Below are 25,223 nucleotides of genomic sequence, written 5' to 3'. Positions count from 1 at the left end.
GGAGGGGAGCAATGGCAAAGTCAAGGGCAATGAAAGCAAATTAAGAGGTTAAACACTTGGATTTCACTTTCACTCGTTTTACAAGGGAATGAGTGAAAGTGAATTGCATAGGTCATTCACTTTCACTCACTCTCTCTTGACACTCTCTATATCCCTCCCTCTCGCCGCTCGCTGCCCACTCTCCCAAAACCCAACCATGAATAATTTTATTTTTTTATATTTTATTAATTTATACTATACTAAAATCTATCTTATTTTATTAATAAAATACCTTATTTATTTTTTATTATATTCATAAATTTTAATACTATATTAAATTACTAATTTAAGAGTAGTAATTAAGATATTGTAGAAGTAAGAGTTTGATAAGTATCTAGGCATTATAAAAGTAAATATTTTTGTTTAAGTATTCTATATATTTTAAATTAATTAAATTAATATTTTTATTTCTTGTAATTATTGTATTAATTTAGACTAAACTAAAATCTATCTTAATTTATTTAAAAAATACTCTATTTAATTATTTATTATATTAATGACTTTTAATATTATATTACCAATTTAAGAGTAATAATTAATAAATTGTAAAAGTTAGAATTTCTAGACATTATAAAAGTAGCCATGTTTGCTTAGATAATATTATTTAATATTATTTTAAAAATTGAAATTATTTAGTTTATTTTGTTAAATACAACTATCTTAATAAAGTTAAATCTATCAGTATTTTATGACTAAACTCATTTTTCAGTTTCAACTACATTTTCCATTATGCATATGTTATACTTTACATCTCATTTTCTATTGAGCATACTAACATAAAAAAATAATTCACTTTCACTTGTGCAATCACCCCCCCTCTTACCTCTTAGTGTGCACTATAAGTAACGAGTAAAAGTGAATTACCTAGGTCGGCTAACCATATGGCATATAGTATAGTCTCACGTAATATTTTTGTATACCACTTTATGTACCAACTTTACTAGGATGGATCCATGTCAAATAACTCATAAGCACATAAGATTGATGGGTATAATGTAGGTAAGGATGCTTAGGTATCTTGATGATATTAACAAGAGTATGTAGGTAAATTTTTCATATTTCAAGGTTTATAAGGTTATTTTTCTAAAAGTGTCAAGGTTAATTTATTTTTACCTCGCCTTCACCCTCTCACCATCTGTCTTTTTCCAAAACAATGGGAAAGGATTCCTTGCATCATGTGATGGTAGGGAGCGCATGTTAAAGAAAACCACAGGGGAGAGGTAGTGGAGCCGCACCGCACTACTACTGTTTGATTTTAGGATCCAAGTCGGTTTGTTAGTTGGTTTCAAGCCGGAATCCGGATCGGGTGTTCATCGGACCCAAGTCGTTTTCGGATTTCCCTATCTCATTCGTAGTGGCTGGCTGGCTGGCTGCCACCGGCGTCGGTGCGCCTTAATGGTTTCATCTCTTGTTTTACTCACAAACAAAGATCCACGATGCTGAAGTCAAATTAACAAAGGGTAATCAATTCCAGCATAATGCTTATATTCGTGGGATGTTGCGAATTTAGCACTATTTAAACCCGGGTTCCTTTATTGGATCCTGATTTGAATCTACCGACCTTCAAGAACTTGAGTCGTTTCGCCTTCACTTATTAGTGGACGGAGAAACTAGGCTCTGAAGCATAGAGGCTCAGAGGAAGGAGCACTCTCAGGTGCTCAATAAACGCGTTACTGGGTTTTGCTTAAATGGGTGTGAGGCTTTTGTTGTTCAAGGATCAGATCTAGGACGGAGAGGCTGAGATTGGGAAAGAAATGTCATCTTCTCTTCGTGCAGGATTGTTTCTCAGGTGTTGCTTGGTGGTGTTCGCCGTCGCGTCGGCTCTGTACGTATCGGGACCGGCTTTGTATTGGAAATTCAAGAAAGGATTTAGACTTGGTGGAAGCGCTCCTTTATGTGAACCTTGTGTGTGTGATTGCCCTCCTCCTTTGTCCCTGCTTACTATAGCACCAGGTATTTTTTCTTCTTTCTCTGTTTCATTTTTGCTTTACTTTGCTCCCTTGTGTTCTACGGAGGAACTTAACTGAGGGGGTGCAAATCTCCGTTTTGTTGCGCCCCTTCTGAAGTGGTATTATTATTCGATAATTGATTTGATTGGTTCACGGATTTCAAGTTTCCTTGTCCGGTTAAGATTTAAATTTCCTTCTCCATATTGTCCTATAATTTTGATTTAGACTTCTCGACAGTTTGTGGAAATTGTTTGGTATTTTGGGACTTCTCCAACCTCTTAATTTCTTACATGCTGTCCTATGATGCTGTTATGCATTTTTCATTGGACAATACTTTTTTCCTGTAAATGATCGTTCTTCTGAAAGCATCCTCCTTCAGAGATGAGGATTTCTTATTTTCTATTATATTCTTATAAACCTGCTCCTAAGCTATATATCCCAGAGTTGTGGAGGATTTCAACGCATATTATTAATTTTCTGAAAGAGAATGCCAGTTTTAGTTGAGCGACACATATTCTTGATTTTAACAATTTCCAGAAAGAGAACCACAACGACCTTTTTAGTTGAGTTACATCTTATTTTGATATAAATAATAACAGTTTAAGTAAACTTTATGTTATGTGATTTTCTTTTCTTGTTAGTTTGGTGGGAGAAGTCGTATGCCTTGTTGTTTAACCTCTGTGTGTATTTGTAAACATCTATGCTTGGTTAATCCGCTCTACTTTTTATCTCTATCTGTGTGAATTCTATTCCTTACTGTAATCTTATCAAAGTTATTTCTGGTACTTAATTTTATCAGATTATCCTGGGATTTATGTGGGACATTTCTTTCTATCTTCGTGATAGTTATAGATAACAACTCTATTATAATTAACAGAAAAAATCTGGGTTTGTCATTGCATTAGATCCTGAAAGACAGTAATTAATGTGGTAAAAAAATGCCAAGGTACATCACATATTTTAAAGTTGCATCCGTCTCTTAACATTAAAGTTTTCTAATGGGTCATGTATTTCATTGAGAATGTTGGGATAAAATGGTAGAAGTATAGTACAAGCCCAGGCATAAAGTAAAGCTTATATTCCCAATTAAAGTGGTGTTTAGCTATTTTGATCTTATGGGTTTCTGCCTAGATCTTTTTTCTTTTCACAGGGGATGGGGGGCTGAAAGTGAAGAGAGAAAAAATCAACAGCACAACTTCAATTGGTGGATGTCTTATTCTGTTTGTTTTGTCTCTGACATTCATCTTGTACCTGTTCCTTGAATTAAGAACTCTGTCTGTTAGCATGCAGGACATTTTACCGTCAAACAAGTAAATATTTCAAAATAAAGCCACTTCTAATTAAAGCTGCTGAAGTTTGGTTATCCAAGAAAATGGGAATGCACTCATGTATTATTTATTGAAAAGTTGAACAAAAAACATTTGTCTCAATGTTTACTGATCACTTGTTTGTGATTCTATTGATACAACTGTATACTTACAATGATAAGACAGAAACATACCCTGATTTTCTTATTGAATGACTATTTATCTGATTGTATTTATATTCAAATAGGGAGGAGGGGAGCTCCATGGAAATTGGTGGTTCAACTGGTTTAACAATGATTCAGAAGATTGACACTGGTTAAGTAAATCAATTTCGAGTGATGGACTTCTACTGGAAATACCAGTGGGATTAAAAACTCTATTTTAAACTGTAGAAAGGGCTGGCCTAATTTGAAGTTTTTAAAAATATAATCACGATGAAAATTCTGTTATATTAGAAATTTGGGATCGTCTTCAGACTTGGAGTTTACAATGCTTCTGGAAGGCTTCTATTGTTTCTGCTCCTACAAGGAAAATATTCTTCTTGTTTGGTTGCTTAGAAATGTTGCAATCACCATACTTTGAGCCAATTCAACTGTGTTGATGGGAAGGCCATTTTATGCTCTCAGAGGAACCAGTTCACATGAAACTACTCCTACTGGAGCAGGAGCAGACATATCTGAAATGGAAACACCAACTCTGGCTAAAGTAAATATACTTTTGAACTTAAGATAACTTACTAAAGCTTTTTCTAGAAACCCAAAAGTTTCCAGCATCACTAAAAAACTCCAGCCTAATATTTTGGGGAACTGCTCCATTAACAGAACAAATTCTACTTGAAGGGGTCCATTGTTATCCATTAATGTGCTGAAATTGCTCCTTCCTTGTAAAATTGAAGGGCCTGCTATTACTGCATTAGCATTTTAATGAAACTTGCTCTGCATTGTAGGGACCTATGAATTTGCTGTGGCTTTTGCCTGAATTCTGATTTTTCATTTTAATGCCATTTTGTTTCACAGTTTTCTTATCTAACGTTATTATTTTGATCCTTTGTTACTTCTGCAGGGTTGATCAACCTCTCCATTGCAGGTTAGATTTTACTCTCTAAGCTGCTTTCTGTAGGTTATCAGCATAAGTTTCGTGTTGCCACTGGATAACTGAAAAAAGGTAAAACTTATATTCACAAAATCTCATCAGACATCATTCAAGGTAGGATTGGGGGAAGGTATACTGCAGAAAGTCTAAAGGGTGTTACTTAAGAAGTTTAGGTATGTTTTTAATTGTAAGAGTTGTTTTTAAGAAGGAAAGCGATGTATGCTAAGTATTCCTCTACAAGGAAGAGTTTTTTTAGTTTATGATATGCAGCTTTACATGGCAACTAGCTCTTTACGATAGCTATGATCAGGTCATAATTTGTTTCCTTTACCTGGCTTGCTATTGGTGACCCGTCTGGAGTAATTATTATCATTCAGATGAAATAGACCATTTTGTTTAGATGAACTTTCATGTTTTCATACCAATGCCTGCTTCAATACCTATTTTACTGAAATCTTGTAATGAACGCAAAGAAATGGCCCTACATTCTTTTGTAACTGCTTAGTTATATTTTGATAATCTAGTCAACAAAATTTTCACATGCTTAGGATCCAAGGGAGACTCTTCAGGCAATGGTAGTGATAATGATGATGTTGTAACATATATTGGAGAAGACAGTACTTCTGTAAATGTTACAACTTGTTACACACTGTCGAATAACGGTGCCTCCATCTATTAGCAGGACCTTTTTTTTTCTGGATTTGGATCCCTCTTCCATTCCTCTTCATGTAGTTTCTGACTATATGTTGCAATTATGGGCTCTCACCTTTAATTCTTCTAATAAATGACCAATGGACAATTGGTCTTTCTTTGGACAATTCATTGAATACATTGAATGAGCAGCCATGGAGAAGGGCTTCAAAGGATACCTTTCATCATATTAAATTATTTGAATAGTGGTATATATAGTTATACATAATACTTAGCAGAGAGCGTATCCAGGAAAGTTGCTTCAACAAACTGTGATTTGTTTGTTCATTTCTGAGGGAGTTGTAAGGTAAATTTAGCTGTAAATATGCAAAACAAGTCCTAGCTATAGTAGTTTATTGGGAGTTAGAGGTCTTTATTCTTAAGCATGATATATATTTTCTTCTGTTATGAGATCTTGTATTTACTAGTTAAAAAGTCTGAGTTGTCTAGGAGTAGAAACTGTAAGGAGGCTTTCCATTAATGAGAAGAAAAAATAACTCGACTCTCATGTTTGTTAGTTGTTATGGAGTTGGAGTCAATTAGGTAGTGAAATCTGAGGAGAGGTCAAGAATTAGCCCGCACTGTTTTCCATTCCTATGTGCTTTCTGATGGAAACTTGACCATTTGCTGTCCAGAAATATCCTATTTAACGCAATTTTCACTTTTGAACATACTCAATTCTTTGCTCTGACATTAAAAAAAAAAAATTTCGTTCCCAAATGAGTTTAATTTGCTTTCTATTTTTTTTTTAAAAAGAGTTTAATGTGCTTTATATTTTAATTTGGAATCCAGTTTATATAACTGTCAAGCCAACTTTCAAATTGTCAGCAAGTTTCAGTTGCATGGTTACAAAATAACGTTACTTGCATGATAGAATTATTATGCAGATCTCTGCTGAATAAAATGAGGGTTCTCTAGAACTAGAATTGGTTGGAGGTTCACATATAAATTGAAGCCATCCGATAAAAAAAATCAAATAACTGAAATTGGTTGAAGATTCACTAATAAAATGAAGCCATCCAGTAAAAGAAACCAAAGAACTGGAATTGATTGATCTTCTTGCCTCTTTGCTTTCTTAGTTATTGTTCTCTAGTCTGATGCGCACTTTGACTTGCTGTATGGTGACAGATTGTGGAAAGAATGATCCTGACCTCAACAAAGAGATGGGAAAACAATTTGTTGATCTTTTAACAGAAGAGCTGAAACTGCAGGAGACTGTTGCAGAAGAGAACAGTCATCACATGAATCTCACGTTTGTTGAAGCAAGAAGGATAGCATCTGAATACCAAAAGGAGGCTGAGAAATGTAATTCAGCAACAGAGATTTGTGAGGAAGCAAGGGAGCGAGCAGAGGCATCCTTAATTAGGGAGAGGAAAGTGACGGCACTATGGGAACGACGGGCCCGGCAACTTGGCTGGGAGGGATAGTGAAATTGATCAGTTCAAGCAACCATAGATTTTGTGAACTCAGATGAGCTATTACTAGCTAGTCTGCTTCGTGCAATCTTGTTGTTAGGACACTAGATTGTGTTCACTGGTGTATATCATCGCCACGAAGATGTATTCAATTCTGTTATTTTTTTCAGTTTTCATTTTTTTTTAAGTTGCCAAATTACATCTCAATGTCAGTGTTTATTTCCTGAACGTGAATTATATAGTTGAGGGAAATAGCTGAAGAATGTAAGCTTATTTATGGTTCCCGTATCATATTATTTTATCTAAGTTTTATTAAAATATTGATGATTCGTTGTTGAAATGGCGTTATGATATTGATACGCTCGTAAGCCATCATTTTGTTGTTTTTAATGAGAACAAAGTGACCATGTTACGCCATTTGTCCTGTAATTGTTACAGCTTTGAAAACTCTTGTTCGAACTGTTTCCTTTTTCTGCTTTTATGAAAGATTCCGTATCAGCATTAAGGAGGCAGCTGAGATGATTTGACAGACAGATTTCTCGTCGTGTTGTCTCTCCGACGAATCTGTAAAAGGGCAAAAAAAAAAAAAAACAATTTTGCTAATGTTTGTAATCCGAAGTCCGGCCCAGTCGTCAACGACTGCGACGGAGGGGACAGATGCATGCTCGAACTAGAAAAACGCGGTTTTCTGAAACTTTAAAAAAAAAAAAAAAAGGGTTGTCTAGTCTTACTCTCCTGTGATTAGCTGTATTTTCAATACAAAAAACCGTCGTCAGCTTGCATGTTTCGATACTCTTCAAGAGCGAATCAGTTTTCAATTATCGTGTTGTAATTGGATCAGAGTGTTTATTGAAGTTGTATCCCCTCTCAGCCAATCTTAGAATAAAAAATTTCTTCGTTACTCTTCCGTTGATGGAACTTCCCGGAGCCAGCAGGAAGGAGAAGAGAGCCTGGTACCACCAAGCCGAGCAAGAGCATGAGGGAGAAAGATCACAGCAACCCAAGAAGCCCAAACTGCCTGCTCTGGCCAGGTAGCTTATATAACTATTTATTAACTCGTCGCCCTTGTTTATACTTGCTACTTGTTCTATTCTATTCAGGTGCAGTGACGTTAATAACTGTTTGGGCGATCTTTACAATTGTTCGGACTTTTGATGTTGTAAAGTAGGGTTTATCGTTTTTTTTTTTATTTTGAGTGCATGTGGATATGGTGTGACTGTGGAAGCTTTTGAGTTTTAGTTGAGAGCTTGTTTGGACAAGGAAACAAGAGCCTTTTGTTGTGAATTTAATCATGTCTGGAGTGTTTCACTAATTTTTTCATCCTGAAGACCGTGAATTTGTTCAGCTGAAAAAGGCTCATTCTTTTTTCCATATAATGTGTTGGCATACAATTACTGTTATTATATTTCTCTTAACACTTAATATCCATTATTACATGCCTCAGTGTTGTTGTTGAAGCTTTGAATTCGGATAGCCTACAAAGGATTTGCTCGACTTTGGAGCCTCTTCTTCGAGGAATTGTGAGTTACTGACTTATTTTTCCAACAGCTTTTATTTACTCATGGTGAAGCACTTTTTAACAGATGCATTAATAGTAAGTTTTATGCTTTATTCTTAAATTTCTGATATTTGTTTCAATGCATGTGTAGTTGATGGTTAAATTTATTAACGATTGATGCATTCATAATAGCATTTGGACTCTTCAATGTCATCAAGAAATTTGGTTTTCATCATTGTTAATCTTATTCTTTTATCTGTTTCTAATGTCTTTAAAAGTTGGTCCTTCCTTTAAAATCTATAGACACCAGCATTCTTGAACAAATTTAGGCAGCAAATTTGAAGTTGTAAAAAAGATAAGCGATTTACTGCATGACATAGATTTAAGATGATGGCTGCATTTTTATTTATATTCTTTCTTCTCCAGTTCTATTCTGATTAATCACTTTTTTACCTATAAATTACTGTATTGAATGGGAAAAGAGTCTTACAATTGTGAAACCAATGTTATGTGTTGTGAAACTAATGTTATGTTATGTGAAACCATGTAGTCTTATTTGTCTGCTGCCACCAATGTTGTGAATGAACAGGTTAGGGAAGAATTGGAGCACGCTTTTACAAAATTAGGCCATGCTCAGCTGATTGACAGGTCTGCTATTATTTCTTGCATTTAGTGTATACAATTAAATGAGAATAAAATATTCAAGCAATTGGACATATAAGCGGACAAAATCAAAGATAAATATCTCAAAAAAACGCATGTAGATTATGCATTTATAATCTTTTTAATTGTCACCTCCTGTGATCTCTTTTAAAATCTTTTATGAATCTTTTTTCTAGTTTTAATTTGTTCTAGTTGTTTATATGAAGATCAAATTAGAATACTTAGTTGTATTTTAACTAAAACTTTGTTCTTATCTTGTTCTATTATATCAACATGGTACCATAAACTTGCCAATATGTCATATGTGGTTTCTGGTGAGTATCTGCATGAGATGAAACTTAATGAGCTAGAAAACGAGAAAGTTGATTAGTGGTTCACTGATTTGCCCTTCTGCACCTGTAAAATTGTAAATAGCTTGCTCTCCTTCCACAGTACATATTTAAAGGTTATAAACTTGATTGGTGCACTGATAAGAGGGGTTTAACAGTATTGGTTGAGGGACTGACAAGAAACAGAGGGAGGCCAAAGTTGATATGGATGAAAATGATGATGAAAGACTTGCTGGGTTGAACTAGAGCAGAAGCAATGAGAATTTGTATAACTGATCTCAACATAATTGGACAATGCTCCAATGCTGATGATGACCAATTATTAGAGCCGTATGTCCCAACTATCTTTTGGTTAGTGGCATGACTCCATTCTGCTATATCATTTGCTAACCCCATCTTCAAGTTGTCCATCCAGTCTGTTCTTTCTCTGTCTATGGTTTGGTCATCAATTTGCCTCCCAAAGATCCTTCTCACAGGTGAGCCACTTTCATGAAACATAGCTACACGTTCTTAGAGATTATTTTCTTATAGTATCCTTCATTGATGGTTATTTTGATCATCACTATCTGATTTCCGTAACTTCTCACTTAATTCTTTAGCTGCTGATACCAAGCCCTGCAGGCGGAGGTCTGAGTCAATTTTGCAGCAGGCATGAAGCCCTTTTTACAAGTTAAATTGATAAAATTTCTATTAAAAAAATAGAACCAGACTATTTCTTTCCCTTTTCCAAGACATCTCTTTATTGGAGTATAATAATCTGAAACTGAGTGTAGGTAACATAGATGTCTCAGAATTGTTGGCAGTTACCAAGCAGAAGCAACTTACGAGTTATTGAACTAGCAACCACCTTCTTTCCCTATATAATGGGACAGTACACACTCGAGGAAGAAAAGAATGTTCTTCTTGTTGTAATTCTAAATCATTAAACACAAGTTGTTTAACAATCAGAGAAACTATAAGGAAAGCTTGAAGAATAGAAACAGGTGCTATGGAAAAGCTGAGGAGGCCAGCAAAATTCTGAAATAAGTAGCCCTTTAATTACTTGTTTGTGCATTCTGGAGAGGAAAATCTGTAAGTAGATAGGATGAAAACTGAAAGGGCTCACAAAGTTTCCAATATGTCTTGATAAGTGGAGCTCAAACCCACAACCAAGTGGCAATACTTTTCCTGACATAAAAAGCATTCAGATTGAATTTTGGTTGCAAGGATGCAAGGATGTTTGACAAGATAGGATGAAAATTGAAAGGGCTCACAAAGTCTCCAATATGTCTTGATAAGTGGCACTCAAACCCACAACAAAGTGGCAATACTTTTCCTGACATAAAAAGCATTCAGATTGAATTTTGGTTGCAGGGATGTCTAAAATAATGTCACTAGGAAGAATAGAAGACAGATAGCTAGACCAGCTAACTGTGTGCTTTGCATGGATGCATAAGTATTATTTTGTAGTACTGATTACATTTTATTTTGTTGATAACCTGTGTATTTTCATTTGTGGCTTGGTGTATAAGATACTTTTTAACTACAAGAGAAATTTTCCTTGTGATACTCTAAACTGGAAGCACACCAGTGGTAGAAATTGATAAGCTGTGGTTAACTGTAACCAATTGTTTGGAAAGCCTGGATCTTTTTTTTTATCAAATTCTAGGAGATTTTTATTGAAGGTGGGGTTAATTTGTGGCGTATACCTGCCCCCCATATGAGTATCAACTCAAACCATGTACTTGTGAGTCTCAAAAGCTGCTTTCCTGTCTACTCATTATGGTCTGCCATAGTTGACTTGCTTTAATCTATGTTGAACTGGAGACAGTATCACTGTTAGGTGACCTATACATAGGCATGTAGGGTGCTAAAACATGAAAAATAGGTACAGGCATCGAAGTTTATGGCTTGGGAACTCAGATCTCTTATTGTGCCTAGCAATCGTTGGTGTTTCATGTTGTCCCTATTTCCTGCATGAACTCCCATCTATAAAATGAGAATCTAGATGTTTGGAATCATTGCAGTTTTTGCACTGGGATTACCTTTTGTTGATATGGATAGAAATATAGGCTCCACACTAAAACAGAAAGCCTAAAAATGCTAAGCCCTTCCATTTGAAATTTATCTCAACAATGAAATCCAGACACTTGCTGGAATTTTTTTCTGCACAACGTGTTTTTAGTTCACTGAACCATGATAGATTCAGATGGGATGGATATTTTCCAAATTTGGGAGTACTATGTACCTCTTGAGAATTAATGAAATTTGTATTAAGCTATTAAACCTTTGTCAACGATGCAGGCCTCCACCACCAAATATAGAGGGGCCAGAAGGAAGAAAACTGCAGCTTTGTTTCAGATCCAAGCTACCTCCTCAATTATTCACAAGTGCAAAGGTAGAAGGGGAGCAGGGATCAACCATTCATATTGTCTTGGTGGATGCAAACACAGGACATGTTGTAGTGGGAAGGCCTGAATCGTCAGTCAAACTAAATGTTGTAGTGCTTGATGGAGACTTTAATGATGAAGCAGATGATGATTGGACCAAAGAACAATTTGAAAGTTTTGAGGTTAAGGAACGAGAAGGTAAAAGACCACTTTTGGCTGGAGATTTACAATTATCTCTTGCTGAAGGAGTTGGGGCTCTAGGAGACCTCACCTTTACAGATAACTCAAGTTGGATAAGAAGCAGGAAATTTAGACTGGGTGTGAAAGTTGCTCCTGGCTTTTGTGATGGAATACGAATTCGTGAAGCTAAGACAGACGCTTTTGCAGTTAAAGATCAACGGGGAGAGCGTATGTCTCTGTTTACTCTTAAGGGATCGTTTATTACTTAATTCAGCTGATAGACCCATCTCTGATATGGTGCAAGCTCACTGCATGCTTTGGTACTTTTAGCTTTGGTGCAAGCTCACCTACCTTTTTAACTGTGAATATTTGTGTCCCTGTTGAAAAATCTCTCCTTGAACATCTAGTTGAGATAAGAAAACACTAGATATAGTCCCTCACCTCTTAATTTTCAGATTTTTTTAATAGTTGTCTAACTTTTAATCAGTCATTATTAACAAAAGTATAGTTACACCTCTTTTCTGAAAGACATAAACTATGTGTTTTTTAATGTGTAACAACTAAATATAAGAAGCTAGTGCTAAAGCATGAAATGATGTAAAAAGAAATTAAACCAATATAGTGAACATGAATAATTTAAGTCACATTCTTGATCAAATAAGGTCTGGTCTTTACAAGTCATTTATCCTTCTAATCTGATTGGATGCGGAAGTTGCATGATCAAAGATGGATAACTGTACAGTCTTGTACTGACTGATTTTTTCCACTGTCTGACTGGTAAAAATGCAAAAACGAGTGAACCATCAGGTATATCCCTCTTTTTTACTGATCATAGCTTGAATAGTTATGATAGTCGATCCAAATATAAAGGAATTCATCTGACCTTGATCCTTATGCTGTGTCATTGAAAAGATTGGCAATGATGACATGAAAGTTCATCTGAGTTTGGCCTTATTCTTTATCTATTTTTTTTAATTTCTTTAAAGTATTAAATGCCTGTTTCTGCTATTTTTAGTGTATAAGAAACATTATCCACCTGCTTTAAATGATGAGGTGTGGAGATTGGATAGAATAGCAAAAGATGGGGCACTGCATAAGAAACTACTCTATGCTGAAATCTTCACTGTCAAAGATTTTCTCAGGCTCTTCGTCAGGGACCCTAAGAAATTACGAAATGTGAGAGCTTCTACAGTTATTTATTTGGGTTAGTTTTCTAGATTTCTGAGTAAGTCTGGCTTACTTTCTCAATTGTTATTAATATTGTTATTTTTAGATTCTCGGAAGTGGCATGTCCAATAGGATGTGGGAGAATACAGTGGAACATGCCAAGACCTGTGTCTTGAATGGTAAGCAGTACGTTTATTACACTGATGAGGTTCACATCACAGGAGTTGTATTCAATGATATCGGTGAACTTAGAGGCCTTATAACAGATGGACAATTTATCTCTTCAGAATTGCTTTCCCATGATCAAAAGGTGATGTCCTATTTCTTTTGAAAGCATCTGTTAAAAGGAACTGAATCTGTGAGCCTGTTTGCTTTCAGTCTTTTCTAAGTTCTGTTGCATTCATAGAAAATACAGCATGCATCTTCAAAAGCAATTTACAGAGGTAAAACAGAATGAAATGCCAATATTCCATTGAATATACTTCTTGGCTGAAAACTTTTGTTGATTCCATCTTTTGAACAACAATGATTGAATGTCTAAGATCTAAGTTTATGAATTATGATGTCGTATCACTTAACAATGTATTAGCGTTGTGTTTGATGGCCTCCAACTTGCGTAATACATGGAAAGGTTTCACAATTGATGTATTTGAAAATTTTGCCAGCTCCGCTGCCATAACATGGGTTGATTTAACACATGGTGTTTGCTTGGAACATAAGTTTGGTCTTTATGAGACATTAGTGGTTACACAATTTAAACATAATGTTCCACCCTTGGATTACAATATGGTGGTTCATTTCAGTGCTCTTACATTTGATTGGTTGATTTTATAAAATTCTTCTTTCTTTGTCAATTCTCTATTCATCTTCAATCAGAGTAGGCCTCCTTTGGACTGCCATTTGGCTTCTTCACCAAGTGACCCTGCTTTATACCAGGCTGGCAATTCCCCCTGCTTTGCTTTTGACATTATTTTGGCCTCTTACCTTTTGCTGGCCCGTGGTAAGCTTCTTACCGTGTTAGAGGCATGCTGAGTCAAGTTGTTTTAGCCTCTGGGTTTTTGTTTGAATGTGTTACAAAGTTTCCTTAGGTTAAAAAGAACATCTTTTTTATGAGACCGGTTCATTGACAATCTGTTCCATCATATGCTTATATAACTGACGATAAATGTTATTAATGGTGACCCAAGATTTCTTGATTTTCTCTCATTGATTGCTCAGACACATTTATCACCGTCAGGTTTCATTAGACTCCTTGTTGGCAAGAGCATACAAGGACTGGAATCAAGTAATAGAATATGATGGCAATACTCTTTTCAAATCCATAAATGGCAGAAATCAGCAACACTCTTGTTTTGAACCTACAGCAGTCCATGAATCAGCGACAGACCTGCTCATCATGCCACCTACACAAGCCCATGACCTGATCTCCAAGCTTGCAAACTGGTGCCAAGACACCACTCAGTCTTCTTCTCACAGACATCAGCTAATTGGATCTCCTTTCAGCCATTCAGATCACACAGTTGGGCTGGCCCTTTCAAGCTCTCAAACAACAACAATAAGACACATTGATTTCCGGTCTCATGGTCCATCAATGTTTGTGTCCAGTGATCGGTTCAGGCCTAGAGAAGGATGGGGATTTGAACATTCCTTTCCTGGGGAAGAAATCCACTCGAGGAGTATTGGGATGCTGGCGAATGAGGACATGCAACAGTTACGTAGAAATTTTGGTGTTGGTGTTGGATTTGGGTCCTTGAAGCAAAGTGATGAAACTTGCTATCCCCATGCCATGACATATAGGCCTCGATCTGAATACCACTTTGAGTCGGTGCAGGCTCGGAACTCCGGAAAGGCGGTGGTTGTCTGGTTCAAGTTAAAAGCAGCTCTAAAGTGGGGCATCTTTATGAGGAAAAGAGCTGCTGAAAGAAGAGCGCAGCTAGTGGAATTGGAATGACTGGGACCTGAGCTTCCAGGTGATCCTACCCAATGAGAAACAGAAATACTCTTTCCAGTAACATGCTATGGCGTAGTATTGTGTAAAATCAGCAGTTCTGTCTTGGTTTTGGATGCAGCTTCCTGCTTGTTCTTGTGTCTGGAAGGTGGATGTAATTCTGTGATAATAATCACCATCGTCAAATATATGACCTTTCACTTATACAAGATGAGTGTTAGCTCTGTATTGGAGCAACAAAAATATGCTTTAATGTCAAGATTAAAGAGGATGAGAAGAAAGTGAGGCCGGCCAAGGAAGGGAAAAATAGAAATTCAAAGCTTAGTCCATACAACTTAGGTGCATTAATTTGAATTAAATAATTTAAAATTTGCCCTATTCTTATCCTACATTATTCAACCTATGTATTCGTGAGTGATTTTAATTTAAAAAATTTCTTATTTTTATCATTTTAATGATAAATCGGAGATAATGGTATTTTTGAAAATATAATGATATTAATGGCATTTATATAAATAATGTAACTATTTTAAGAAAGAATTCTTGCATCCTATTGTGAGAAGAAAATAATTTATCAAATACTAATTTTAATAAAGTTGATCGGACTATCAACAAAGGGGTGGTGGCGCAGTTGGCTAGCGCGTAGGTCTCATAGCAATTAGAGTGATCCTGAGGTCGAGAGTTCGAGCCTCTCTCACCCCAAGGTTTTTTTTAATATTACTCTTAACAAAAATCTCATTTTTATGTCTCCCTCTTCGAACCTTTGTGGAATTGCGGGAAGTAGAAATAATTTTGCGTCGGTTTGGCCATGACCATCCTAAACTAAAAAGCAGGAATAGCTTTCATGTCTTCCAGAATGAACTAATTTCCCATCATGGTTGGTTTGCCTCTACAAATGTTGATAATATTAGTACTAAAAAACAATCTTTCAATTGCTTCACCTCTTTCTTACAAGTTTCTCTCGAAACTCCTATGGAGTTGCAGTGATTCACAGCATGCATTTAACTTGCTCGTAGGAGCATTAATCTTCTTGCCCTTGGGAAGATTTCCAGATAACCCCTTACAGTACAGACATACAGACAAATGAAACTGCTACGGTGACATTTGTGAAGCTCCATTACTATCTCGAGACTATAGATAGGTGAGGAAGTAGCGAGTAAACGCTTGTTTATCTTGGTTCCGCAAACCGATCCTCAAGTCAATGCCTCCAAAATCATTCGGACTCTGCATCAAATATGCAACCTGTCGAAGAGGTGGTGATAATGGATATGCATAGGCGGCAGTTCCGTGACCGAAATCTATAGTATGAAATGGCATTCTGGTCCAATCGGAAACCATGGTCAGCTCTGGTATTGGAGGAAGAGCTCTTTGTGGGGTGTCCAATGCCTTGAGATAAGCTTTCACATAACGATCTGTGATAAATCCCTTGGCTTCCTTTATCTTCTCGACTATAGCTACGAGGCTCTCTTCCTCTAGTTCCCCAGCTGTGGAGGACACGGAAGAAAGCACATAAGCATTCCCACTGAACAGTTTTGGAAGTGGTGGGTTCATCTTGTTCCTCTTGTCCACTGCAAATTGCAGACACACCCGTCGGTCCTTTTTCAATCCCAATGCCTTGGTCCTCGCCTGTCAAGGAAATGAACAAACATTTATATGCATTTTTAAATGAAATGAGATCCTGTCATGCAAGAGCTTAGAAGCTAATTCATTTTTCATCTCAACAGGGAAGAACGAGAAACAAGGAACCTTCGGTAGTCTTTGCTTTAGCACTTGAAAAAGATAAATTTATATAAATTTATCAAAATAACCAAGTTGGGAGCCTCCTCGAGGGATTAAGATATGGATGAGTTCAACGATCTTCAACGAGGCTCTAAACACTTGTCTCTATGGTTACTAACAGCTATTGCTTGTTTTATTTTTCAGTATCATACCAAATGAGAACAATCAAACAAAAAATTCAGAAACTGTTTGATGAAATGCTAGAACGGTTTTCTAAAGATCTATCTCTAGCGGTCGGATAATATCTTGTTATTTAAAATTTTATGAGTAGGTAAAATTCCATGGTTCATGTTGCCACAGGTTTCAAAGTCAGAATGCTTATTGCAGGTTCATGAAGGGTTATGGGAGAAGTACGGATTGTCAGAGTGGTTCCGTCCAATTTTGTTAGAGTTTGTGGTTTGAGTTAGGTACTTAGCTTTCCGCACTTTAAACGGCTAGTCTTTTTGGGTTGTATTGGCTAAGTATCTGACTCAGAACTCCGAAGTTAAGCGAACCTGGGCCAGAGTAATTCTAGGATGGGTGACCTCCTGGGAAGTACTTTTGCCTAGGACTTTAATATGGTATCAGAGTTAGGCACGCCACGGCCCGCGTTCATAGCCCGTGAGAAGCGGCTCCAGAATGGGCGGGGTGGGTGTCAGAGTGGTTCCGTCTACTCTTGTTAGAGTTTGTGGTTTGAGTTAGGTACTTAGTTTTTCGCACCTTAAACGGCTAGTCTTTTCGGGTTGTATTGGCTAAGTATCTGACTCAGAACTTCGTAGTTAAGCGAGCTTGGGCAAGAGTAATTCTAGGATGAATGACCTCCTAGGAAGTACTCTTGCCTGGGACTTTAACATGGTATCAGAGCTAGGCACGCCACGGCCCGCGTTCGTATCCCGTGAGAAGCGGCTCCAGAATGGGCGGGGGTGGGTGTCAGAGTGGTTCCGTCCACTCTTGTTAGAGTTTGTAGTCTGAGTTAGGTACTTGGCTTTCCGCACCTTAAACGGCTAATCTTTTCGGGTTATATTGGCTAGGTATCTGACTCAGAACTTCGAAATTAAGCAAGCATGGGTAAGAATAATTCTAAGATGGGTGACCTCCTAGGAAGTACTCTTGCCCAGAACTTTACACACGGATGACTAGACCAACAGCCACGAAGCTTCAGTTTAAGCAAGGGGGATAAAAAAAACAACTTTAAAAAAAAATTAAGAATTGAGTTTGGAGATAAGAAGGCTTGGAGATTGTTAAGGTTGTCTTGTTCAGGTCTTGAAGAAATATAAGTCTTTTTGAAGACTCCCTCGATTGTCTGCTTCAGTAAAATCACTACACGGGCGTTTTGCATGGCTTTTGCTTTCTTAGGATATTTCCTCGAGTTTTGTCTTGGAGAGGGTTTCAGTGATTAAACAATTCCAACTTGTGCATGCGTGGTTATTGTCCAACTCATGTAAAATGCCTACGTTCGATGAAATCAGTCTGAAAAAACTATTCAGTTGGATTTAAAACTACATAAACATGAATAGATACATAATTTACAGGCTACTGGCTGCTAGGTTTGATCCAGATGTGGCTCTATGATTGCGGAGAGAGAGAGAGAGAGAGAGAGAGAATCATTTACAGGGTGATGAACATTACCTTCCATAGGTGAGCTGCTACAACTTCAAATGAGGAATATGCCTTGACATTTCTGCCTCGGATAACCTTTTTTTTCAAGTTTTCTATCATTTGGCCAATTAAATGGAAGGTCTTTAGTGTTATGGGAAGCACCACTAAGCAAATTCACAAACTACCAAATGCTCTTAATGGAAGCTCTAACAACCAAGCTCAATCATACAACCACAATACGAGATTTACGTGGAAAAACCCTTCAATGTGAAGGGAAAAAACCACGGGGCAAATCCGAATAATCTTCCACTATTAAATATGGGCTTACAATATCAATTTCTCTCAAGTTTGCCCAAACTTGAGGTTTACAAATATCATGAGAGAAAACAAGTTTCTAATTCAAACTCATTCACACTAATTGAGAGATAACCAAATAAATAGAGGTTAGAGATCACCGGATATGGAGATTTCACCAAAATAAGGATGAAAGAAAAACGACTTTGGAGAAGCTTCAAAAACCTTCTTTCTTTTCTTCCTCTCTTTTCTCCTCTCTTCTTCTTTCTCTTCTCTTTCTCCTCTCGGTCGAACCCCTTTTTCTTCTCGCTGACGGCACTGTTTCTCGCTCACGGCACTGTTTTTCGCTCACGGCGAAAAACCCTTTCTGTTTCTCTCGCGCACGGTTTCTCTCTCGTGCTGGTTCCTCTTTTTGTTTTCCCGCTCTTTGTTTCTATCGCTATGCAGAAAAACCCCTTTCGTTTCTTTTTCTTTATCTCTTTCACACGAAAGAGATTAGTGGTGGGGCCCACACATGGGCTAGACCCCACCTACTAAAAATAACAATCTCCCCCCTCCAGACCATGAGGAGGGCTCACCACAATCTTCCATACCGGCTAGACTAGTGCACAACTCATGTTTTTCCTTGGTCACCACTTTTGTCATCATATCTGATGGGTTTTTATCAGTATGGATCTTCACAAGTGATAATATATCATTTTCCAACACATCTCTAATCCAGTGATACCTCAAATCAATGTGTTTTATCCTACTATGAAAAGTAGCATTCTTACTCAAGTCCAAAGCACTTTGACTATCACAATGAATTGCATACCTCTTTTGTTTGAAGCCTATCTCACCCATCAACCTCTTCAACCACAACATTTCTTTACTAGCTTCAGTTGCTGCAATGTATTCAGCCTCTGTTGTAGAGAGAGCAAAGCATTTTTGAAGTTTAGATTGCCAAGAGATGGCTCCCCCTGCAAAAGTAAACAAGTAACCTGACGTAGACTTTCTCCCATCTATGTCACCTGCCCAATCTGCATCTGTAAAACCTTCTAATATAGGTTTTGAACCACCAAAACACAAACACAATTTGCTAGACCCTTTGAGGTACCTGAGAATCCACTTAACAACAGCCCAATGTTCTTTCCCTGGATTTGCAAGAAATCTACTCACAACACCAACTGCAAAAGCAATGTCTGGTCTAGTACATACCATAACATACATTAAACTTCCTACTGCTGAGGAGTAGGGAATCTTCTCCATGACTTCCTTTTCCTTCTCAATTGAAGTACACTGTTGGGAGTTTAATTTGAAATGATTTGCAAGTGGTGTACTTACCGGTTTTGCATCTTTCATGTTGAACCTCTCAAGAATCTTCTCAATGTACTTATGTTGTGACAATCAAATTTTCTTCTTCTTTCTATCACGAGAAATCCTCATGCCCAAAATTTGTTTGGCTGCACCTAAGTCCTTCATATCAAAGGACTTGCTGAGATCCTTTTTCAACCTGTCAATCGAATTCATATCTTGCCCAACAATTAGCATATCATCAACATACAACAAAAAAATTATAAAACAACCATTTGGGAACCTTTTACAGTAAACACAATGATCTGTAGATGTCCTCTTGTAGCTTTGACCCATCATAAAGGAGTCAAACTTTTTATACTACTGTCTTGGGGCTTGTTTCAACCCATAGAGACTCTTTTTCAACTTACAAACCATATGTTCTTTCCCTTTTTCTTTGAACCCTTCTGGTTGTTCCATATATATCTCCTCTTCTAAGTCACCATGGAGAAATGTTGTTTTGACATCCATTTGTTGAATCTCTAAGTCTAGGCTAGCAGCTAGACTAAGAATCAGTCTAATTGATGGCATCTTCACTACAGGTGAAAAAATTTCTTCAAAATCAAATCCTTTCTTTTGGCTAAAACCTTTTACAACCAATCTTGCTTTGTACTTGACATTATTATTCCCTTCTTGTTTCAGTTTGTAAACCCATTTGTTTTTCAAGGTCTTCTTACCCTTCGACAGTGCCACCAACTCAAGGTGTGGTTCTTATGCAAAGAGTTTATCTCCTCTTTCATAGCTTTCAACCACATATTCTTGTTCTTATCTTTCAGAGCTTCTTGAAAATTTTCATGTTCACCTGCATCAGTAAGAGTAATAAACTCATTAGAAGGATATTTCTGAGAAGGAAGTCTACCTCTTTGAGATCTTCGTAATTCAAGTTCAGTCACCGGTTGTTCAATAGGAGTTTCTTCTTCTTCAACTTCTTGAGAGGGTTCATTTAGTTGCTCCCCCAATTCAGTATCATTAAGAGTCACATCTTCATGGATAACATCATCCTCTTCATGAGATTCTACACTTTCTTCAATAACTGGTGTAGGAAGGGACATAGGAGGCAAAAATGAGGTAATATCTGGAGTACTTTGACTTTTCTCAACTTTTTCAAGGTCTTCAATGGTTTTGTCTTCATGAAAGACCACATCTCTACTTCTATGCAACTTCCTATTCTTAGGATCCCATAATCGGTATCCAAATTCATCATCTCCATATCCAACAAATACACGTGGAATAGATTTCACATCAAGCTTTGACCTGTTTTCTTTGGGTACATGCATAAAAGCTTTACAACCAAATACATGCAAATGGGAATAAGAGATGTCTTTTCCTTTCCATACTCTTTGAGGAATATCCTCTCCCAAAGGGTAAGAGGGTGACAAATTTATTAAATAAACTGCAGTCCTCACAGCTTCCCCCTGAGAATAATGATTAAAAAATTCACCACACTTTGGGGTGCCATGCTTTCATTAATTTATAGGAGTGATATCCCTAATTACAGGGATTTACAATTGATTACAAGATATTGTAAATCTACATACAAGGAATGATTGAGCCTAATTAGCTCCTGTGATTGAGCTTAATTAGCTCCTGTGATGGAAGACCCTAAACAGGGCAATGATCCTTAATTGATTGAGAATCAGTTTTTATAATCCTTAATTGATTGAGGATCAATCTCTTAAGGCAGTATCTTCAACAGCCCCCCGCAAGCTAAGCGTCGGATTAGGACAGACGTGAAGCTTGAATCGAAAAAACTGAAAGAGAGGGCGAGAGACGCTCTTGGTGAAGATATCCGCAATCTGTAAGTGAGATGGCACATATTGAGTGCGAATCTTTCCAGCAACAACAAGTTCTCGCAGAAAGTGAATGTCTAGCTCAACATGTTTGACCCGTTTGTGAACAACAGGGTTGGAGCTCAAGAAAAGAGCGCTTTTGTTATCGCATAAGAGAAGAGGCTGCTTGGCAATGGATACTTTGAGATCACGAAGAAGATGAGTGAGCCAGATAAGTTCGGTGGCCGTGAGAGCAAGGGCACGATATTCCGATTCACAGCTGGAACGAGAAACTGTAGGTTGCTTCTTGGCACTCCAAGAAACTAAGTTGTCCCCAAGGTAGATGGAGTAACCCGAGGTGGAGCGGCGAGTGTCAGGACAGCCGGCCCAGTCAGCATCAGAATAAGCAATTAAGGAGCCAGGAGAAGCAGACGGGCGAAAGGATAGACCATAATGAAGAGTGCCTTTGACATACCGAAGAATACGCTTAACAGCAAGAAAGTGGTTATCAGTGGGAGAGTGTAGAAATTGACTAACCGAGTTGACAGCATGAGCAATGTCGGGTCGCGTGATGGTCAAATATTGAAGAGCACCAACAAGAGATCGATAAAGAGTGGGATCCGAAAAAGACTGACCAACAGAGGATAGATGCTGAGAAACCACCATAGGAGTATGTACAGGTTTGCTGTCAAGTAAGTGAGCGCGAGCAAGAATGTCGCGCGCATATTTCAGTTGACTAAGAAAGAGCCCATCAGAGGTGGGTGTGGCTTCAAGACCAAGGAAGTAGCTGAGAGAACCCAAGTCCTTTGTAGCGAACTCAGAATGAAGCTTGCTGGCAAAATTATCAAGCACAGAAGGGTTGTTGCCCGTAAGAATAATATCATCGACATATAGGAGCAGATAAAGGATGTCAGATTGCCGATGAAAGACGAAGAGCGAAGGATCAGCCCGACTGCAGTGGAAGCCAAGATGTGTAAGGAAAGAGCTGAACCGTTGGAACCAAGCTCGAGGGGCTTGTTTGAGACCATAGAGAGCCTTCTGAAGCTGGCAAACATGATCAGGGAAGCGAGGATCAATATACCCAGGCGGCCGGTCCATATAGACACGCTCATTGAGATGACCGTTGAGGAATGCATTTTTGACGTCCAATTGACGGAGAGACCAGCGATGAGTAATAGCAAGAGAGAGTACAACCCGAATAGTGGTAGCTTTGATGACAGGACTGAAGGTGTCAGTGTAGTCAAGACCTGGGACTTGTGTAAACCCCTTCGCGACAAGACGAGCTTTGAACCGTTCAATAGAACCATCAGGCAAATATTTGGTCCTAAAGACCCATTTAGAACCCACAATATTGGTATGAGCCGGTCGAGGTACCAAAATCCAAGTACGATTATTTTGAAGAGCCTGAATTTCTTCATCCATAGCGGCAAGCCAGGCTGGATTCTTGGCAGCAGATTTGAACCCTTTAGGCTCAGTAGATGCGAGGAGAGCAGAAAGCAGCCCAGATGAGCCAGAATACGCCAGATCAGCCGAGTGACGAGGTTTGAAAATACCAGCTTTGGCGCGTGTGACCATAGGATGAGAACCCACCGGAATAGTAGCAACAGGAGCAGTGGAATCAGCATGTGGCAGAGTAGGTCCTGTAACAGTAGAAGGGGCCTGCAAAGACTCATCCACGGGATTAGTGCAAATAACACAAGGAAGGGAGTCGGATTGAGTAATATGCCGAGAAGGGGGCGCCAAAAGAGATGGGGGCATGACAGGAGAAGAGAGACTGGGTTCCAGAAAATTGGAGAAATTGAGAGAGGATAAAGGTTGAGCCTGGGAAGAGGCATGGGATGGGAAATGAGTCTCATCAAATTGAGCATGACGAGTAATATAAAGTCTAGATGTGACAGGATTAAGACAACGAAAACCTTTGTACGATGAACTATAGCCCATAAAAATGCAAGGAATACTACGAGCCGAGAATTTATTTGGCATATAATCACGTAAACATGGGTAGACACGACAACCAAAAGGATGGAAATTGTCATAATTTGGAGAAATACCATAGATAAGTTCAAAGGGGGACTTACCTCCGAGAAGCGGTGTGGGCAATCGATTGATGATGTAGGCAGCAGTGCTAAAGGCGTCAACCCAGTAACGAGGAGAAATGTGGGAATGGAAGAGTAAGGCCAGACCAGTTTCAGTCAAATGACGGTGTTTTCGTTCTGCGCGGCCATTTTGGGCAGGAGTGTAGGGACAAGATAATTGATGATGAATTCCCGAAGAGCTGAGATGGTGTTTAAAACGAGTGCTAGTAAATTCTGCACCACCATCGCTTTGAAAAATTTTGATACGAGCAGAATGTTGATTTTCAACAAATTTATGAAATTGAAGAAAAATATCATAGAAATCAGACTTCAATTTCAATGGGTAAAGCCAAGTGAAACGAGAATAATCATCAATAAATAAAACATAGTAAAGAAAACCCAAATGCGATGGTACTGGTGAAGGACCCCATATATCGCAATGAATTAATTCTAACAATTTAGATGACTTTTTGGCATTGCGAAGATAAGGCAAACGGTGACTTTTGGAAAGTTGACATGTAGCACATAAATGCGGAGAGGGCAATACTGAAGTAAGATGAAGATGGCCATCTTTATTTAATAAGGAGATAACAGAATGATGCACATGGCCTAATCGAGCATGCCATAAATCATAGGAGGCATGAAGAGATTTATTTTTCAAAACAGAAATAAGTGCTGAATTTCCACGCTCTAGCACATATAGACCTCCATCACGCCGACCGGTTGCCACCACCTTTCCCGTTTGGCGATTCTGAACAGTGAAAGAATTATTAGTAAACGTAACGGAGAAGGGAAAATCATTCGTTAATTTACTAATAGACAAAAGATTTTTAGTAAGATGAGGAACAACCAAAATATCTAATAAGTGAAGATCTGGGGAAGGAGAAAGGGAACCAGTATGAGTAATAGGTAGAGACGCGCCATTCCCCACAATTACACGATCCTTACCCGTGTAGATTACCGTTTGATCTAATGAAGAGTGAACCGGGGTCATGTGGGCCGTGGCCCCCGTATCCACGAACCAGTCCGAATTTTGGGTTTCGGACACGGAGCACTGCTGATTAAATGAATCAGCGAGATGCGCCGAAGGGTATTCCTCCCGTGAATACCGTTGCCGACAGCGATCGGCATAGTGGCCGTCCTGACGGCAGATTTGGCACCGGGGGGGGCGGCGACCATTGCTGGTGGTGGGACGACCTGAGCCGTGACCGGAATCACCGTGTTGGCTGTGGCCGTGGCCGGAGACGAAGGTGCCTCTGTTTCCAGAGCTGCCGTGGCTGCCGTGACCGTTTCCGCGACCCCGGCGATGGCGAGAAGAGCCACCGGAGCGTTGATGGGAGACTCGGTTTGCAGTGAAAGCCGCAGGAGAGGGAGCCGTGGGCTCGAGAGATTTTTGAAAAATCTCGAAGCTTTCCGCGCGTGAGGCGATGTCGGAAAAACAGGGTAAGGGGGTTTGGGCCATTTGGGCAGAGGAAAAACCAGAGAATTCCGGACCAAGACCCCGGAGGAACCAGTGCGCCTTGTCGGTGTCATCAATGGGACGACCGATGGCGTGAAGTTGGTCGCACAAGACCTTGAACGCGCGGGCGTAGACCGTCACCGGGCGAGCTCCTCTTTTCATCAATTGAAGGTCGTATTTGAGACGAATTTCACGGGCTTTTGTCTTGTGACTGAAGGAATTCTCTAGAGCAAGCCATACCTCACGAGAGGTGGAGAGACCGACGGCTTCAGCCATAGCTTCTTCGGACAG

The 25,223-nt window shown here is 38.5% G+C and overlaps 2 protein-coding genes and 1 non-coding gene across 3 annotated transcripts; all 3 read left to right on the top strand.

Annotated features, from left to right (window-relative positions):
- Positions 1–1,476: 1,476 nt before the first annotated feature.
- On the top strand, positions 1,477–6,810 carry LOC137945733 (uncharacterized). Its single transcript, XM_068791728.1, has 3 exons — positions 1,477–1,992; positions 4,358–4,381; positions 6,206–6,810. The coding sequence occupies exons 1-3, from the start codon at positions 1,794–1,796 to the stop codon at positions 6,502–6,504; spliced, it is 522 nt and encodes a 173-aa protein (XP_068647829.1). The 5' UTR covers positions 1,477–1,793; the 3' UTR covers positions 6,505–6,810.
- A 171-nt stretch (positions 6,811–6,981) lies between these two features.
- LOC137945275 (calmodulin-binding protein 60 F-like) lies at positions 6,982–14,886 on the top strand. The gene is made up of 7 exons (XM_068791084.1): positions 6,982–7,523; positions 7,937–8,012; positions 8,580–8,638; positions 11,266–11,759; positions 12,547–12,707; positions 12,805–13,008; positions 13,936–14,886. The coding sequence occupies exons 1-7, from the start codon at positions 7,405–7,407 to the stop codon at positions 14,647–14,649; spliced, it is 1,827 nt and encodes a 608-aa protein (XP_068647185.1). The 5' UTR covers positions 6,982–7,404; the 3' UTR covers positions 14,650–14,886.
- Positions 14,887–15,262: 376 nt separating this feature from the next.
- TRNAM-CAU (transfer RNA methionine (anticodon CAU)) lies at positions 15,263–15,348 on the top strand. The gene is given in 2 exon segments: positions 15,263–15,300; positions 15,313–15,348. It is a non-coding gene; the product is annotated as a tRNA-Met (tRNA).
- The last annotated feature ends 9,875 nt before the right edge of the window (positions 15,349–25,223 follow it).

This window comes from Aristolochia californica, unplaced genomic scaffold (assembly GCF_029961685.1).
Source record: "Aristolochia californica isolate CCGP_79_NKW_82.1479 unplaced genomic scaffold, dmAriCali1.0.hap1 SCAF_12, whole genome shotgun sequence".
Taxonomy (NCBI): domain Eukaryota; kingdom Viridiplantae; phylum Streptophyta; class Magnoliopsida; order Piperales; family Aristolochiaceae; genus Aristolochia; species Aristolochia californica.
Note: the sequence above shows the minus strand (reverse complement) of the source record. Positions and strands in the feature narration are given on the sequence as shown.

Coding starts and splice junctions, on each gene's coding strand:
- LOC137945733 (XM_068791728.1), top strand. CDS start 1,794: ATGTCATCTTCTCTTCGTGCAGGATTGTTTCTCAGGTGTTGCTTGGTG. Junction 1,993..4,357: donor CCTGCTTACTATAGCACCAG/GTATTTTTTCTT, acceptor TTACTTCTGCAG/GGTTGATCAACCTCTCCATT. Junction 4,382..6,205: donor GATCAACCTCTCCATTGCAG/GTTAGATTTTAC, acceptor GTATGGTGACAG/ATTGTGGAAAGAATGATCCT.
- LOC137945275 (XM_068791084.1), top strand. CDS start 7,405: ATGGAACTTCCCGGAGCCAGCAGGAAGGAGAAGAGAGCCTGGTACCAC. Junction 7,524..7,936: donor AAACTGCCTGCTCTGGCCAG/GTAGCTTATATA, acceptor TACATGCCTCAG/TGTTGTTGTTGAAGCTTTGA. Junction 12,708..12,804: donor ACCCTAAGAAATTACGAAAT/GTGAGAGCTTCT, acceptor TGTTATTTTTAG/ATTCTCGGAAGTGGCATGTC.